This window comes from Pholis gunnellus (assembly GCF_910591455.1).
Source record: "Pholis gunnellus genome assembly, chromosome: 5".
Lineage (NCBI taxonomy): Eukaryota > Metazoa > Chordata > Actinopteri > Perciformes > Pholidae > Pholis > Pholis gunnellus.
The window spans coordinates 23,778,953-23,798,180 of NC_136531.1; the positions used below are offsets into that span (position 1 = coordinate 23,778,953).

Consider the following 19,228-nt stretch of genomic DNA (forward strand, 5'->3'; position numbering starts at 1 on the left):
CTGTGTATACTTGTTCATGGCACTGCGGGCGGACTATAAATATCCAATACATTAGCACGCTACTGTACAAAGTACTTCTCCAAGGCAGATGCATGTTCATCTCTACAGATGAGCTAATGCTGCAGAAAATAAAAATAAAAAAAGATATATGATGATTCGTATCGTACCATTCGTGGTCATCTGTTAAAAGAAAAAAGGCCGGGATTGCGTCTATCCATTTCCTCATCTTCATGCAGCGGACCCCCGTCTCTCCCACTGTCGTTATGAAGCAATTAGCCTACTACCTCATTTAGTGTATTAATCAGAAACGCCAGCGATATGTTATGCAATACCCATGCAGTCTATTTTAGACAATAGACGTGGCTCAGTAGGAGAGCTAATTAAAAGATAAAATCTCCTTCTTGTCTGTCCAATTAAAGACTTCTGTCAGATTGGACCCTTGGAATAACTTCATCATGATAACATGAGAAGAGCCACGCGTGTGCGTGTGTGTGTGTGTGTGCGCGTGTGTGTTGTCGTGGAAACAATTGGCCAGGATTGTGTAGTTGTGCGTGCACGTACAGTTTACTGTATGTGAGTGTTTGTGTGTGCACATGTGCGAGGCGCTTGCGCGCTTGCCGGAGACATCGATGGGGAAAAGATGGACAGGAACCAAAAGAGACAGAAGGGGAGAGAGAGAGAGAGAGAGAGAGAGAGAGAGAGAGAGAATGAAGCGAAAAGGGAGCGAGAGCGACGGCCGAGACGGAGATAGAGAGAGAAAATAGGTTCGACGAGGGCAGCAGACGAAAAGCAGAAAGACTGAATTAACTGATAAAAAAAAAAAGGACACGGTGCGAGAGGTGGACAGGGTTTGGGTTTGAGGGGGAGGGAGGAGGGGGGGATACAGAGGACGTGACGGAGAACGAGGAGAAGGGGCCCAGCGTGAAGGGGGCGAGCGAGGACAGCAGTAGGTGAGGACGGAGAAGAATAATAGAATAATGGAGTGGGGGGGGGGGGGGGGGGGGGGGGGGGCGCGGTCCCTTGTTCCCACAAATGACCTTGGGCTGAGCTGATCGGAGATCAGAGATAGTGGTGGTGAGGACCGCTGTCGCCACTCGTCTGCTGGAACACGAGCGTGCCCACGCAAACACACACACACACACACACACACACACACACACACACACACACACACACACAGTCTTTCCTCCTCAACGAATACCTACTTAATAAACCATATGCTTTCAATAAAAATGCTAATTGTCTTTACACCGCGGCACAGTCGGGTTGACGCTGCTTCTGTGCGAGTGTGTTTAGGAAACAGAGAGAGAGAGAAGACGGAGAAGGCATCCGAGCTGTTCGTGTGATTAAAGTTCAGGGAAAAGATTGAGAGCAGAAAGTAACGCAGATACTAATGAATATTTAGATGATTTTCTAACGAATATGAAACGAGCCAGGCGACACGCTGTCACAGCAGAGCGCCTCTGTTAGCGCCGTTGTGTCCTAATATTCATCCAAAGCCTTGCTAGGAATAAATGAGAGGATCTTTTTTCTTTCTTTTTTTTTAACTAGTCAATAGTGCAGTCTAAGTGGTTTTGCAAACGATCGGTCAAAGATACTCTCTCTGACGCTTTTCTGGAAAGAAGTTGAGTTGTCGTAGTCCATGATTTTCTTTTCTCCTCAGTACTCCTGTTGCTAAATCGGCAGCGCCACAAAAGGCCTCTCATCTGTCGCATCGCCGCGCGTGCTTGAGCCGACCTTGGGAAAAACCTTTCAACGCACGTGCCAGCCAGCCTACTGTATATGCGCTCTGTCGAATCCGGCCGATGAATGGCTGCGATTTGTGGGGGAAAAAAACCAAGAGATCAAAACCAAATCTGGCAATGAGGTCACCGAAGGGGGCGTCCCCTAATCCGGCGAAACAACAAGCGGCGGCACAAATTGAATGACATTTGTTTGACATTTTGTTTGCCATTTGGTGTACTTGTTGCTGCCACACTTTCATTTTGAAATCTATTAGCCGCTGTCAACCTTGAACTGCGTGTTTTTCCTTTGTGTCTGGGAAGGCTGTATAAGAACCTCAGGTGATGCAATGTTCTGTGTCATTAATCCTCCTCGCCTCAACCACAATGTGTCTCTTTGTATTGTTTATGTGTGTGTGTGTGCGTTCGCTACATCAATAGCCGTCGTTCCATGCTCTGCACGGACACACTATCTGCTCTCTCTCACAGCTTTCTCTCACAGGAGAACTGCTTCCTTGTGGTGAACCGTTTTATATCTTTACTAGTAACGGCACACACACACACGCTCGCACACACACACACACACACACACACTTGTTTTAGGTTTAACACGATCTCCCAGAGATTGCTTATTTATCGGGGAGTTGTGCTAAGCCGCACCAGTTACCATGCATTTTTCATGAGCCGAGGATTTGATGTGTGTGCGTGTGAATGTTTCTGAAAGTGTTTGTATATATACACGTCTCCGGGCTGGTGATGACTTTTGGATGTAAAGAATGTATGCATGGACCATGCGATATGTACAGCACTTGTGCTATAAATATATATATATATATATATATATATATATATATATATATATATATATATTTATAAATAAACACGTGCCATCCGGAAGTCCTCCCAAATGTTTTTCCTTTGAGGACCGTCTCCTCTTCCCTCCCCTCCAATCCTCTCCTCTCTCGGGGGACCGGTTCCATTCAGCAGGTCTCTAACGGTCTTGAAAGACACGAGGGCACTGCCTGCAGGATTAGGTTTCTGCCATGTTCACATTCCACTCAGTCCCCCCTGGGAGCAAGGTGGTATGGAATTCATATGTTTAAGAGGCTCCATATGAGTGTGCACGTTTCGTTGCGGGGCGACTCCGCCGGGATAGCGGTTTAGATATGATGGGGAATTGGTTTTTGGGGGGGGGGGGGCACTGAACCAGTGCATTCAGTAGGCTCCCGCCTGCGCGCTCATACACAGAGTCGCGCAGAGTAGGTGACACACAGGAAGCGTTTTAATGTGGCGGGGGGGGGGGGGGGGGGGGTGTCGGTCCACTGAAATGCAATCCCAGTGATCAAATCAATTTTCCGGTTTTCGTTGCTCTGTTGCTATTAGCATACGTTAAAGAGCTCGTTATCTATTTCGTCCTGCACTGTAGGGTCGCCATAGCTACTGTGAATCGTGCTATCAGCATGCCTCGCTCTGTGTCTGCATGGCAGTTGTGTGTCTGCCCCCCCCCCCACCCCTCCCATATGTGTGCGGGACATATGCGAGATGCATTACTGTCAGATAGCTACCCCGCTGCAGCGCAGCCCCCTCAGACGCTTACATAATGTTATTACCGATCACACATGGAGAGCATCCTGGCACTCTCACAAGGTTAGGATGAAATATGAGAATGATTATGAAGATCCGAGATTGTATTATCATGATTTCCTTATTATTGCATCATTAATCTATTTTTGTCTCTTGTCTCTCTCTCTCTTTTTTTCTCCCCCTCTTCAAATCTCTTTGCCTATGGTCATGCAGAAGTGGAACAAAAAGGTAAGCCTGTGAAACAAGCATGCCCCGCATTCACGCATGCTAAAAAAAAATAAAAAAATCTCTTCTTGGGGGTGTCACTTTTTGATGCCAGCGCCTGAAGCGTTTTGTACCTCGTGGCAGAATGACATCCCTTTCAAAGTCACTGCTGCTATTTTAAGCCAGCTTGATCTCAGCGTATAGAGGCAATTTAGAAACACTGGTTCTCATTAGACACACTCCGGGCCCATATTATTTCATGGTAACGCGCAGAATGTCACTTAACAAACTCTCTGCGGGTCGAGCGCGTTTTTATGAGGGGCCAATGAACAGAGAATCGCATTGACATTTAATATTTCAAAATGCTTTCCCATGATATGGAAATTGCTCCAGTGCTTTGAAACAGCCAATGAAAACTCAATCAACATTCCCGACCCCCCCCCCCCCCCCCCCCCCCTTTCTTTTTGTGCGGGATCGGAAATTGTTATCGGGGACGGATTGGGAGACCACAGTGCACATCTGGCCCGTCTCTCTGTGTATGGGACAACATTCCAGTTAAATTACAAAAAAGGTCCCCACCACTCCGGTCGCACTGGCTTCCCAGAATTTACTACGTCTCCCACATCACTCGTAAAACATGACCCCGGTATTCAAAGATGGGAATACCACGAACCGAGTGGGAAATGAATTATTGTAACAATTGCAGAAACAGCAGGCGATAAAAGGCATGTTCGGCTCTACAGTTGGTTGCCCCTGACAGAGATAGAAAGGGAAGGGAAAAGAAAGAAACAGCTATGAGACTAATGAGGAGCCGGGGAGGGAGGGAGGCAGATGCAGGGAATTGAAGGAAAGGGGTGGGGAGTAGAACAAAATGTGCCATTTTCTCTTTTTCTCTTAGCTGTGAGAGCAGGGCATTATCTGTTGAATGGGAGGCATGCTGTTGCTGTTCTTAAGAATGACAGTAACTATACAACATCCGACTCACAACACAGTAGGCCTATCGTGTCATCGTCAATCACTGGTGGTTAAGCTTGAGTTGCAACGCAATTCGACATTTATGAAAAGAGGCAAACGTTTCCCAGGCACTGTCAGAAAATCCGGGGAGAAAATGGTTGGCATTTACGGCATAAAAATGGATCTAATGCGTTGTTATTTGTTCCATCAGTATTCTCTGCCCTGGCATTCTGCGAGGAGTGTACCAAAGTGAGCATCTCTTCGAGTCTGACCACCAGTCGGGCGCGTGGTGCAAAGACCCGCTGCAGGCCTCGGACAAGATCTACTACATGCCCTGGACGCCGTACCGCACGGACACGCTGACAGAGTACTCGTCAAAGGAGGACTTCATCGCGGGCCGTCCCACCACCACCTACAAACTGCCACACCGGGTGGATGGGACCGGTTTTGTCGTCTACGACGGCGCGCTGTTCTTCAATAAGGAGCGCACCCGCAACATTGTCAAGTTCGACCTGCGCACCCGCATCAAGAGCGGCGAGGCCATCATCGCCAACGCCAACTACCACGACACCTCGCCTTACCGCTGGGGGGGGCAAGTCCGACATCGACCTGGCGGTGGATGAGAACGGGCTGTGGGTGATCTACGCGACGGAGCAGAACAACGGGCGCATCGTGGTGAGCCAGCTCAACCCCTACACCCTGCGCATCGAGGGCTCGTGGGACACCAGCTACGACAAACGATCCGCGTCCAACGCGTTCATGATCTGCGGAGTCCTGTACGTGGTCAAGACCGTCTACGAAGACGACGACAACGAAGGGACGGGGAACAAAATCGACTACATGTACAACACAGATAAGAGCAAGGAGGTGACGGTTGGCATACCGTTCCCGAATTCCTACCAGTACATCGCTGCAGTGGATTACAACCCAAGAGACAACCTGCTGTACGTGTGGAATAACTACCACGTGGTCAAGTACTCGCTGGACTTCGGCAACAATGGTAGGTCATACTTTCAACCCCATTCACTTTTCCACCTTCCCCCTCCTCCTCCTGCCATTCATAAGTACTTGTTTCTACTTAGTACCATGGGTAATAACCAGGGAAAAGCTGCAGATTTGAGTACTGTTCCCAGCTAAATGTATTGGACAGGCTGTGGTATTCTTCACATGGAATACCTTGGCATATTTGTAATGCTTTTAATATCCATTCATTTTAATATTCATAATGATGAATGCTTCTTCTGTTGTTGTGACATACGGAATACTTATAGCCACTAATCTTCCTCTAATAATTAATTCTGCAAAATGACTTTAAAGGAGGAAGAAAAAGGAAAAGCACCATCTGTGCTGTCACGATTCTCAATTATGACTGCTCCCCCACCACCCCACCCATGGTATCTACGTGTTTCTGCAGAATTAAAAAACAAAACCAATCAAAAACTTTTAGAGAGGGTCCTGGATATACCGGTGCCGTTTAAATGGTCTGCAGACCTGCAAACGTTCCTGCTTAAGTCAACCAAAGGAATAACTTGTAAAGACTACCTTGATCTGCACCTTTAGAGGAATATAACTCTAATGATATTATGCTGAGCCTTACATACTGTAAATGCCTCTTGCCTTTTACTGTACCACTTGCCAGCCTTCTCTTTAGTTCCCCCCCCCAGCCGCTTTGCTTTAATTGTAATGCACTCCTCGAGAACGGAGCCAGGAGTGTCTGGAGGGAGCAGGAACCGATACCGCTTTCATACAGGACATCCACTCATGATGACGGGCTGAGGACACTTCAACCTGTGTCTGAAGTTGCTTTACTGTTGACTCATTTATACAACGCTGCTGTTGAAAGGTTTATCTCTTCACAGAGACCCAAATCTGCCAATGGCGTTACATACATATTACCCCGAAAAAAGAGTCACAGTCTCCTTTTTTAACAAAAAGCTTTGACAAACTGACAATTGACAATTGATTGTTGGCGGTTTGGTGCTGTGCAGGTAGCATACAGAAAAGGTTAGCCAGCCGGTGGACATTGTGGAGCAATTGGCTGCAAAAAGTCAAATTTTTTCCCGAAGGCGTTGGTGGAGACCAAAAAGCAAAAAGGAGAAGGAATATTGTACTTATGTTTGCCTGGTCAATGCATAAATACGTAGCTGTTTGCTAACGCGCTTGCAACAGTAATTTTATGAGGTGATAATGTGCCAATGTTGTGTTGACGGTTTGTTCTGACCCATTGTCGACCCAGGTCAGGTAGGTCGTGACTCCAGTTTGCAGGTCGACTCATTTAGATCCACCATCGCTACGTCTGACTGAAAGGGCGAGAAATACTGTGTAACCCAGAGTGACTCTTTCAACTCTGGTGTTTAAAGTCCAACCCCCCCCTCCTCCTCCTCCTCCTCCTCCTCGCTTCCTCTGGATGGAAGGGCTTAGGCCCCTGGAGCCTGAAGGGCTATTTGCCCAGCGTAATTGCCTTTCAGCACCTTTCTATGGAGTGGTCAAGGCAGTCTGGCTGCGTGTCTTATTAAATGATGTCTGAATTAATGCATGCTCTTACACGCAGTTAGGAGGCGCAGTACAAGGAATTATTGAGAGAGGCAGCGTTAAACTTGGTTTCTACCGATCAGTGTGCGAGTGTGAAGGGGGGGGGGCCTCGCTGCGAAAATGTGTGCCGTGTGTGCGGTTGTTTGTGCATGCATAATGATGCACATGCCCCCTGTGCAAAAAACCTGCTAATGTACTTGCGGCATGGGTTTTGTGTTGCTCTATTCATGAGCGTGCACACGTGTTTATTGGTGCACGCTTTAAGAGTGTGATCACTCTCATAATGGAGCTTTGGGGGTGTCTCAGGAGGCTCTAAAGAGGAGATCAATGGGGATTCAATGTGGAGAATGACCTCCAGTGCACAGCAACAAGCCAGACTGCTGACCAGCGGGAGATAAATACATACAATCAATGCCGCCCCGCTCCTTTACTCCCTTCCTCGCTCCGCTCCCTCACTCAATGAAGACGAGGAATAAATTAACCCCCTTAACTGCATGATTTTCCCATTCGTCAGAAAACGCGGCAACAAGTCGATTCATTCAAGTCAGATTTTGTTGACCCTATATTTTTGTCTATTGTGTCTATGCTTTTCTGTTTAGGATCAGTATAAAGTAGTAAGCGTATACTGTAAAGGTAAACTTTCCATGTTCCAGCCCTGCTGTGTTTTCTTTTTGTTCTTTTTCATACTCGGTTCAGGAAACAGGCCAAGGAAAGGGGCCACTCTGAGGGTTTCCACTTATTACTGATGTAGCATAATGCTTGCCCTGTTTTTGTTTCGGCTATTATGGACTTCTTAAAAGATAGAAAATGAGACAGGAAATGGGCCGTGGAGTTAAGAGTGGGCCACTGAGGACTGAGTGCAACTGGCGTGCAACACAGAGAGCACCAATTACTGTGTTTTGTCCGTCCAACTGGCGAACAATGGCAGCTCAATGGCAGACACTTAACAAAAAGGTCATTCTGATACATTTGCACCGTTTGGACTCTGCAGTTTATATGTTGATCAGATATATCTTCAGTTAAGTCCTAACTTTGCAAATTCTGCACTACTACATTTTAGCAGTTGTTGTGTTGGTGTTTGTAATATAACTTATTTATTTATTTACTCTTTTTTTTTAATCAGCAAAAAAAGAATGTGTTTAAATGTGCTATTTACATGATTTGGAGCATTCTGATTACTTCTAAATGGCTCTCAACATGGCGGCAGCTGAGTCGGCGGCTCGCAGCTAGTGGTGCTAACGGCGGGAGTGTTATCAGTGTTTACCTGAGGGGGAACTGGTAGGTGGAGCTATGCTTTTTACGACGACGTGCACATGCACCTAAATGCGCATGCGGACGGTCAACAAAGTAAGGATAAGCTTAGATTACGACACACAGAGGGGGAGCGACTTCATTTCCTGCTCAGGACGACATTACTCCATTATATCCTAACGAAGCACATAGTTGTTTGCTGCTCTATCAATGCTCTGAATCCCGTATATTGCACCTTTAAAGTATGCGGTGTTCAAATAATTCCAATTAACCCACCTATTCAAAAAACGTAAACGTCTAGCCTAGCCCCATCACATGAGGTTTGCTTAAAGCATAAGAATTTAAACATCACAAAGCTGATTTTCGTTGACCGTAGGCCAACAGACAATATACAAAGTTTACTCCCATGAATTCCGTCACATCACGCAGCAGAAAATGATCTTTTTGAAATGCATATTTCTCCTCCCTTGATACACAAGAATAGTGTTTCTTCTTTGCTTGTTGAATACCCTTGTCTCCCCGTCTCTCAGACAAACACGGGCGCTCACATTGGCAGGACATTTTTCTTTAACTCCGTGATTCCCGCTTTTTTTTTTTTCTCCGTCGTCCTCATCTCCGCCTTAATCTGCCCTCCCTTTTTTCTGCGCCCGACCCTCTCCCACATCACACGAAGCTATTTCATCAAGTGTCCTCAGATGTATATATTATAGAGGCCTTGTGCACGAAGGCCTACACAGAGTCAGAGTCAAAGTCACTTGTCTCTGCATCGCCCCCGTCCTCCCGCCCCGCGCTCCCCAAACACTCTCTCGCTCTCTACTGTTTATGGAGTTGTTTCATCATGTCTTCTTACATGCATATTATAGAGGCCTGCCCTACGCAAGCGGCATGGCTCCGATGAAACATTTGAATAATTTATCATCTCCAGTCTGCCTTGCCACACTTTAGAAAGTTTTTCCCAACAAAGTCCCAAAATTATTCATGTTATCAGCATCTACATGAAGGGAGGGGCGAACAGGGATGAAGCTAAATAGTTTTATACTCGTTCACGCTGCCTTTTTCCTGTCGGCTTCACACTTATTGTGTTTCGGCCTCATTTTCTCCTACTGCTCCTCTCCTTATGAACTTCAAGGTTGAGGATCTACTTAAGTTCAGGTGAGACAATCTGATTGCGTATTCTACGGAGCACCTGAACACCTCGGTGTGAGAGGAAAGGCACGTAATTCTGAAGGTTTCCTGAGCAACCCTGGAGGTATTTCTGTTCCGTCACATCTACACTGTTAAAGAAGTTAATCAGAAGGAGACTGAAATACACTGTTTTACAAGGTGTTACAAGCATTTTATAATAATGACTACGACTTTATCAAAACAACTGATGCAACATTCATTCTTTGCGCGCTTATTTCAAGGCTTTCACATACATCAAAACTTTAAAAAACTTGTTGCTACAGTTCTGTTTCTCAAAGTCAACCACCAAATCTTTTCCCACCTCTAAATTATGCTGTGAAAAATAACTCAAACTGGACTGTTTGCTTCTTAACGGAAGATATTCAGAGGCCCAATAGCACTGGCTTTTTTGTTTTCTTCATGCATTCCTCTACATTGATTTCAGAGCTTGAGCAACCTGTTCCAGCATTGTTTTAGTGTTGAGATTTAGTGTTGACATCCATGTAACCACAAATAAAAACTCAATTGTCGTAACACATTTATCACTGTGTCTTAAGGGAGAGCCACTTTACCATGGAGCCCACACTGTCACTAATTGCACTCGCTGAATTAATATCATCTTATTTTTGGGGGAGGCAAAAGATTTTGGACACTGGTTGGAGCTGGCCGATGCTACGCTATGATTGGCCAGTCTGCACTCGAGGGGCGGGACTTAGCGAAGGGTCAAATCTAACATCGTTTATTTTTCCCTGCGGACCAAACTCACCATAGACCCTATCTAGAAATCGTGAGAAGAGGCCATTTTTACTGACATTTCTGCTTCACCTTATATCAAGAACCAGCCACATTGATGAGAAATACGTTTGATACATCACTACTTTGTTGGGTGAACTGTAGATATGTTAAATTCTGCCTATTTATTTGGCGACCCAAATGAAATCTCCTGTCTTTGGGAATGACTGAATTAGTAGAGCAATCAAACGCAGGCATTCTATTCTAATCTCTTAAATATATAGCGATGACCTCTATTTGCCACTCTTCCCACTCTGTCAGTTTACGGGAATTTAGAGGTTCACCTTTGAACTCTTAATGGCCCGAATCACAGAGTTCCATTTCCTAAGGAAGCCAAGCGTGGCCTTCCTATTGTCTTTAGCCCCTCTCCACTCATTTAGGCCACCCTCCCCGCACCTCCCTCCTCCCTCTTTGCCTTCCTCGGGCACCAGAGTGCAATCAAGTGACAAGTCCAGGCAGTGCAGGAAATGTTGGAAGCAAGCTAAAGTGGAGGGAATAACACGAGTTAATGGTTGAAGTGGAGACCCTCTCTCACCCGATCACTGATTAGGCTAACCCTCAGCACCACTTGACATGATTCAGCTCTGTCAAAAATGAAGGCGGGCTTATTCACCGGGTTTTGTTTGCAAAGTAGAAACCATATATATATATATATACATATATATATATATATATATATACAGTATATATATGTTTGAAAAGCTATTGTATGGTTGCTAATCCTAGAATCCAAATCCAAAATTAAACGCTCCAATTCATACGCTATATAAAAGGAGTCCACGTTCCTGTACACCAGCATGACTACTGACATGACTGCATGGTGTCTTTCACACCTTCGTCTACACTCCCCCCTCTCCCTCCTTCGTCTCCCCCCCTCCTGTCCTGAGCTCCCTCCCCGCCCGTCTCCCTCATTGCCAAATAGTTTGCGACGCGCAGGGGAGAGCGAACTCGGCTTCAGAGAGTCTGGTGCACCTGTTCCCTGTGCCTGCAGTGTGTCCTTATCGATTGGATTGCCCCAGCCGGGGCAGCCTCCTGCCAATAAATAAATCCCGTGCCAAAATTGAGCGGGCCTCGCCAGGACAACCGGGGTGGACAGGGAAAACCCACAGCCTCGCGGTAACTAAACACAGAAGAGAGCAGCGTGAGCAGAGTGTGTCGCTGTGCTCTATTGCTTTTTTTGGAATGTGTTTCAAAAAAGTGCAAGAGGTAGGTGTAGCAAAAGGGATACAATCTTAATTTTCAATTGATGGGCCATTGTGAATAATGGGGAGCAAAATATCAAATAGCTACTGGAGCTCTCCTAACACGGAAATATGATTTTGCTCAATGCCTACTATGTATTCATACCTGTTGTCCTCGTAGAACTGACATAAATTCAACGCATGTCTGGAATAGGTGAGGGCCCAGTCTGGACTTTAAATGAATATGCTGATGAGTCCCTCCATTATTAAGTAGGAGAACAAAACAAAAACAAAAATGGAAGGGAACTTTCCGCGATTAAGAAAGCAGCACTTAATCAACAAAACTTGCCTCAGGTATCTCCGACCTCAGTAACCAACGTGCCGAGCGGTGACGCGTCCGTGTGTGGAGACGTTAGCCGGTGGAACGCGGCGGCGGCGGTGCCCGGCGGCCGTTTTTTTAAGCGAGGTTGTCCTCTATCTCCCAAGTATCGGCGCTTTGAAGTGCTCCGTTCGGTCTTATCAGCGAGCTCGAGCCGCACGCCGCGAGCTCTGCGCGCCAGTTAGTGAAAAGTAAAAGTGCGTGTGCGTGCATTTGCGTCTTTACAAGTGTGTGTGTGTGTGTGTGTGTGTGTGTGCGCACTCCAGCCATAGGGGCAGTGCGTTATCGCAGTATGCAGCCCTATTCAATGTCTGTGCTACCATCCCTCCTAGAAAGCTTTGTGCCCTCCAGTCAGATTATTGTTTTGCTGTTACCCCTCTGGATCCAGGACGTGTGTGTGTGTGTGTGTGATGGTGTGTGTGTGTGTGTGTGTTTGGAGGCAAGGAGGCAGTAACTTTTAAAGGAAAACTGCAAGAAATTAATCATCTTAGGATATTAAGAAGCAGACCGTAGCAGTATAATAGACACTTGGTCTCAGTTCTGCAGGAAACTTCTGTCTTGATTCAAATCCCTCTTCTCTTTGCTTCCCTCTCTCTCTCTCTCTCTCTCTCTCTCTCTCTCACTCGCCGTCTGCCAATGTGGGAAACTTGCCAGGCGGGAAGTTCATTCTCCCTCTCCTCCTCCCTGCCTTCTACCTTTTTTGGCGCTTGCGGATTTACGATCCACTCTGTTTACCGAGTGAGAAGTCAACAAGGGCATTCTCGGCAAACGGAGCAGAGGCGGAGACAGGCAGTCGTACCCGCACAGAAAAACACCACCACACACACGGTCTGACGCGCACACACACACACACACACATTCTGTGTCTGCAAGTCAGATGATCATGTGCCAGCTTCATCAGGCTGACTGACAGCATCTCCGCGGCCCCGCCGGTGTGGTGACAGACAGAGAACAACTCCGGGAACAAGTTTACTGCCAGCCTGCCATTGTCTCACCTTCCTCCTGGGCTCGCTGCGGGTCGGGAAAACAAACCGGATAGAGAGGAGAATACTCTGAACATTCCAGCTGTTCCGGAGCTTTTCAATCATTCCAAACAGAACAGAAGAGCAGTAGAACTTTTAAGGACTCCTCATATAATTCAGCAAGGAAGTTGACCGTTTATTCTTGACCTTGTAAACAGAAGGGACTTTCAGAAGTATTTGTTCTCCTTTGGATGGAATTTGACCAGAATAGAATAGACTCTAAGCTCAACAGCTGTTAGTGGTATTGTATCATTATGATTTGCTCAAATTGTGTTATTGTTTCACAAAATAGTGTCGAAATTAATGATTGCAAGCAAATTATAATTCAAAAAGGGAGTTATTGAAGTTTCTCTTTTATATATTTGAGTAGTGCCGGCTGCAACAGTGGACCACAGTGATAATATGTTGTTCTTTTAAATGGATTATTATACATAGGGTCTTACATTAGAGCTGTGAATCTTCACTGGCCTCATTCTCAATGCATCTCGATGCATCACATCCTCAATACTCTATTCCACCCCGCATGGCTACTATTTGAAGAATTAAGACAAGCAGTGAGATGAATCTTTAACTCCCTTTTTATTTAGAAATCTGACGACTTAATATAAAAAGTTGCATCTTTTCAATAAACGTGAATCCTTCTGCAGTGCATAATAAATGTGCTGTAGTTGATAGGGTCTTCACAGAGCAGCCCGACGTTGTTGACAACAGAGAATCTAATATCGGTAGCGAGAGCATACAGCTCAACCTCTGAAACAGGGAATTCATGTTAGCACACCCATCGGCATCTTTCCATTGATTCTGCTGTCAACCTGTCAATCTCATCACCTACATTTGATTTGCATATAATCTATATAGCGCCATCTATTTTGCATGGCCAATATTGTGACAAATAGACTTATGAGTATCATTTCATTGATTTTAAAGCATATTTCTGTGTTTGATACTTTAAAAATTTTGAAATATTTAGTGCAAAATGATTAGAATATCAGAGAAATCTGAGTTAGTATGTGCTTGTTATTAATTAAGATACGGTCATTATTCATCACGATATCTCTATTCCATTGAAAGACAATAAATTCCATTGAATCATCACCCAGCCCAGAAAGAAGATAAAGATTTCTTACATTTCTGTGGTAGAATGTGTTCGTCCAAGAGACACGTTTATCACACGACATCCCGGTACAATGTGATACGACAGCACATCTGTCAAAATGTGTCACCCACACACATGTACACGTCACACACGTGGAGCAAAAATCGGAGCTGAATTTGGAACCGTGTTTTCACTTTTTGTGTCGCACGCTCGTTCCTGCCGCATCAGTCCCGGGCGAAAGAGCCCAACGTTTAGACTTAGCCGGCATCGTGGAGACGTCGTGGCGCATTTACTCAAGGCTTGCCGAGCGTGGAGGAATACGTCAGTCCCCACGAGTACAGCCTCTAGCCTTTTCTTTCCCTCTATAAATGTTTCATGAAGCCGTTATGTCATGTTCCTGTAGTTCCCTACAGCGGCTTTCGCGGGCGTCCTGAGTGATGCCGGTGATGAATTCATCACAACATTACAGAGATCTTTCCTTTTTCTATTTTGCAAAGGAGGACGGGATAAAGACACGGGCGAGCACGCTTGAAAAGAGAGTGATGGGAAATATGGACAATAAAATAGGTAAATGTGGCAGAGAGGGGAAACAAAGTTATGAGCGGCTGATCGAGTCGGATGGAAAATGTCAAGAGAAAGCCGCCTGTGTTTCTGACCTGTACTTAAATGACAGCAGACATCAACCTCACACACACACACACACACACTCATCTATTGGTGTGGCAGAGGCCTTAATGGAGCTTCCAGTTTGGCTGCAGATAGACACACTCACTCAAGTACACACACACACACACACACACACACAGAGATTGACAGCCAGTCCCTAGGCCGCTGCTGCTACGCATGATTGATGGCAATGTTCCGTGGAGAATGCACGAGACAGGGGGGGGGCGGGGGGCGGCGGTGATTCGGGAACAGGGAGCCGCGGCGTTTAGGTACGGAAACACTCCATTGGGTTGCGGAGGGAGAGAACAAGAGCGTATACACGGCGTTTCATGGCTGTCAGTCAACCAGACAGACAGACGGAGGGAGAGAGATAGAGAGAAGTACCGAGACTTTGAGTAAACTTAAAATCCACAGCGAGGGATGACTTCAGTTCACAGTAAACAATACAAACCACCCACTCTCTCCTAAAACTCCCACACGTCCGCACACTTCCCTTCACCTCCAAAACAAGGAACAAGATTAAAGCATCAAAAACAACTTGACAACAACAAAACACTGCAGGGAAGTAATTGTCTGCACATCACACCCCAAATTAAACAATATACAGTACAACCAAAAACCCCCCCACTGGAAGTCACAAACACACAATCACGCCCCTTTCCTGAACACATTGAGCAACGACAATGTCTACAAGCATTCAACATCTGCTTTCCATTTGCGCTGAAAATCCTGGGATCAAGAATTTCCTCATCTGGGGGGGGGGCTTGAGGCGATGTGAGGCAACTTCACACTTTTTGCCACCCAGACTGGCAGCACGGCCATAGCTGGAATAATTTCTGAGAGCCCGAAGGACCCCATCTCCCAGGAATCCTGCAGCGCGATATCCCCGTGTTGCACGGTTCTTCAGAGAAGGAAGAACATCGTATATTCATAGCTGCTGGTCGGCCGCGGAGATGGCGGGGAAAATGTTTTTAGGCCGGGTTCAGCGGCCCCTGGACTGAGCATTGCACTGTTGGGTTTCCTTCGTGTTTTCAGCCGAGAACTAAACATACTGTTTATGAAATCTATATTCCTCATGTTAAAGTGCATGTAATCATTGCCCCTGTGTTTGTTTGTGTTCCTGCCTTCATGCGCACTTCGGGCAATCCACATATGGATATTTTAATAGGGAGATGAAGTCAAAACACTGCTGTTATCAGCTGTACAGGCCCGCGGGCAAAGTATATTTAGTGCGCTGTGTTGATTTGGCATAATCACTTGTAGTTGTAGTTTTATTAAATGGATAAAATAAACATTCGTAATTCAATGTGGAGCCTCTGCAGGTTCAAACGTAACTTTTGTCTCCTGTAATTACAAATTCCTAAAGATGTTCATACTGATTCGAGTATAATTGACGTGTTTTATTCAAAAATACTTTTAGGCAATCTCGGGTGTGTAATAAAAGTGTTTCGCAGTGAGAGACGGAGCAGTTCCCTGCTTTTATTAAAGTGAAAATGGGCCCCACCTGTTTGCATTATTACACATAATGACTTCCAAATGATTTGAGGCCGATAACATAAGTCACAGAGAAAGTGAGGGAATGCTATAAATAGTCATTTCTCTCTGTCCAACTTTCGATCCCACCATATTGATTGTGCCGCGTGCAGTTGATAGAGCCGCTATAGTGTGTTCACAAGAGGACACCGACACTTCACAAACCCGTGCTCTATTCGCTCTCCTCTCTCCTCCGCCCGCCTCTTTATTTCTGTCCCCTGAACGGGGTCAATGTGAATAATTGAGCCCTTTTTACAATGAAATATTGACAGTAAAAGAGTGTGTCGTATGCATTTAAGTGACCTCCCTGCCTCGCGTGCCATCAAAGTGTTATGAATCATGCACGACACTGAGAGAATGTTTTCTGCCAGGTTAGGCAGCCAGAGACACTGCTGTGTCCCAGTCCCATAGGAGAGGCTGCTGACCGTGTGCACGTTTGCAGGGCAAACCAATTGTCTTGCGTGGAGATTCTGAATTCATACTGGGGGTCGGGCGATATTGAAATTTCCCCTACTGGTGATATTGATTTAAGGAAAACAACAGTACACGAAATTTTCAAATTTCCAAAAAATCTTTGGACTTATATTTGCACTATTTTACACAAAAGCATGCTGAGACCAATAGATGAAAAAGATGAACAAACTGGTAGTAATTGCCCCTCGTACGGTCCTGGCAATGCTCACCGTCATGTTTATATTTGGTTGCCTTTGCAAAAGCCCCAATGATTCGGGGGTTGATGGGAGATTTTTTGTTCGGCAGCTCTTGGTGGATGGAGTCGATGGCAGACTTGTATGTGGCTGTGAAGTTTACAATGGGAGCGTAGATTTGCGGCCTTTCTATCTTTAGCCTCACTTGTTTATTGTCCAGCTGATAAACCACTTGATTCACGTTGTCTGGCTCTCCTGTATTGTTGTGGTTTAAACCCAAAGAGTAGCCAAAGAAGCCCACTTGTATTGGTTTTTTGCTAACGAGAGCAGACATCTTTCCTGCTGGAGTTAGGGCTACATGTGTAATCATTAGGGCTGTACCAAATAATTACAAGCTTCACAACATTGACATTCGAATTATTATCATCCACAGCTTGCAGAAACATTGCTTGCAACCGTCCACGAGCATCCACCTTCCCTCCCCCACTCTCTCTCTCTCAAACACACACACACACACACAGTGAGCGACACAGCGCTGTGTCCTCGTCACTACAATTACAGTTTTTAACTTAAGACATATTTGCTTCAATTCGCATTTGTTGGCGTTTAGCCTTTCAGAAAACAACATTCTCACTGAGGTCATAAACTGTTCACTCTTTCCCAAGCACCTGTATTAACCGTGTGATCTAGCAGCACCATAAATTACATTTATATAACCACAATAACACAAAATCAGACGCATGTTGCTACTTTTTTTGGATGGAGGTCTGAATATAGCACAAAATTCTCAACAGGCGTTGCATAATTGCATATTGTTTGTGAACATGCGAGGACCATTATCATGGCCAACAAATATTGATTGAACGATCATCTCATCCTTTCGCCCCAAGCCTAATTCTACATTCTATTGTACCACTTCAGCACAAACACTGTTGTTTGGAAACACGTCCTTAACTTTGAAGTATCTAAAAAAGAAAAAGAAAAGGGAAATGGGATCTGGCACATGACTACGTTGACGTGGGATGAAATGGTAACATTGGGAAGTCATCAGAAACTCGAGCTCCTCTCTGTCACAGCCATTCAGTGCTGTGTAAATGATGTCTGCCACTATAATACCATTTACGCTGAACGCCATTGCTCACATCCCTCGGTGCTGACACAGATGGTTTGCTTGATCGCAGTTCTTTTAACTCTGTTGTTCTTACTTTTGACTCCTGGGAATACATTTTGAACTCAACGTTCTGGCATGTGGAGCTCAGAAAAACATCCGGACTCCAGTCATGTTGGGACCCACAAATCTGCCCAACACATTTCCGGGCCCCGGCTCTGTGTTGAAGAACTAAAGCGCTGTGTTTTTGTAAACTTAAACCGTCTCTCTTTCTCTCCAGACTATCGGCCACCTCCCATGATGCCTCCTAATCGCGGAGGAGGAGGAGGAGGAGGAGGAGGAGGAGGAGGAGGGGGTCCAGTTGGCGGTGGCGGTTCATCCTCTTCGTCTACCGGCCGCACCACCACCACTCGCTCCCCTCCCTACTACACCACCCCGCGGCCTCTCCTCACCACCTCCCCCGGCCAGCGCTTTCGAACCACCACCACGATTCGCCAGCCCGCCCTGGCTCCCGCCGGCGGCTCGTCGTCGGACACCAACCAGATTCCCGATACCAACCAGAAAGCCGGGGGACGCTCCCCTCCGGCGCAGCCCCCTCCGGCGGCCCCGCAGCCCCCCGCCGTGCCTCCCCAAGACTTCTGCAATCCGAGGCTGACGGCCGACATATCGTGGCCCCGGACGCAGCAAGGCCATATGGCCAAGCAGCCCTGCCCTGTAGGGACGCTGGGTAAGGACACTGCACGGGTGTGGGCGGAATGTACAGAGAAGATGGAGGTGGTGGGACCAGGGAACGGTTGGTTAGAGTGTGTGTGTGTGAAAGCTTCGCCCCGTGAAATAGTCTGCTTGTTCTCCTTTGCAAAACCCTCGGCGCAAAGTTGTAGAAACACAACCGTAACCAACCGTGTTAGAGGTGTTTCATTGGCAAGGGTGGAAACATTCTCAAATCTTTTTCTGAAGTCAAACTGCCATCAAATACAGAAGTAAAAGCAGCTGAACACAGCATCCATTATGATCACAGCCTTAACCTGTAGAAAGTATATTAAAGATGTATCATAGCTGCCCTATAATACTCATGCTGCTCGCTAGCAATTCAAACAGGGCATCACATTTTGTGTGTGCTTGAAGGTGAAACCGTATCATGTAAAGTACCGAGCTATTACCGCCAATAATTCAATGTAGTCAAGTCAAGTTATTTATTGTACACATTAAAACACAATGAAGTGCATCACATATAACGTATTACTTTCAATTTATTTTAATTGCTGTTGTTTGATTTCAAACGCCTCTGTCAAGCACTTTGGTCGACATTTGCTGTTTTTAAATGTGTGCAATGAAGTAATTGACCTGTCAATTAAATATTTAAAACGAAAGACAATTGATTTACGTGCTACACA

At 45.9% G+C, this 19,228-nt stretch overlaps 1 protein-coding gene across 1 annotated transcript in view; it reads left to right on the top strand.

The window, feature by feature from the left end:
- The window catches only part of LOC306696217 (adhesion G protein-coupled receptor L3-like), a 112,360-nt gene that overhangs the window by 54,651 nt on the left and 38,481 nt on the right, over positions 1–19,228 (top strand). Inside the window, 3 exon segments of the mRNA XM_079159772.1 lie at positions 4,675–5,050; positions 5,052–5,463; positions 18,115–18,561. Coding sequence (XP_079015898.1) covers positions 4,675–5,050; positions 5,052–5,463; positions 18,115–18,561 — 1,235 coding nt within the window.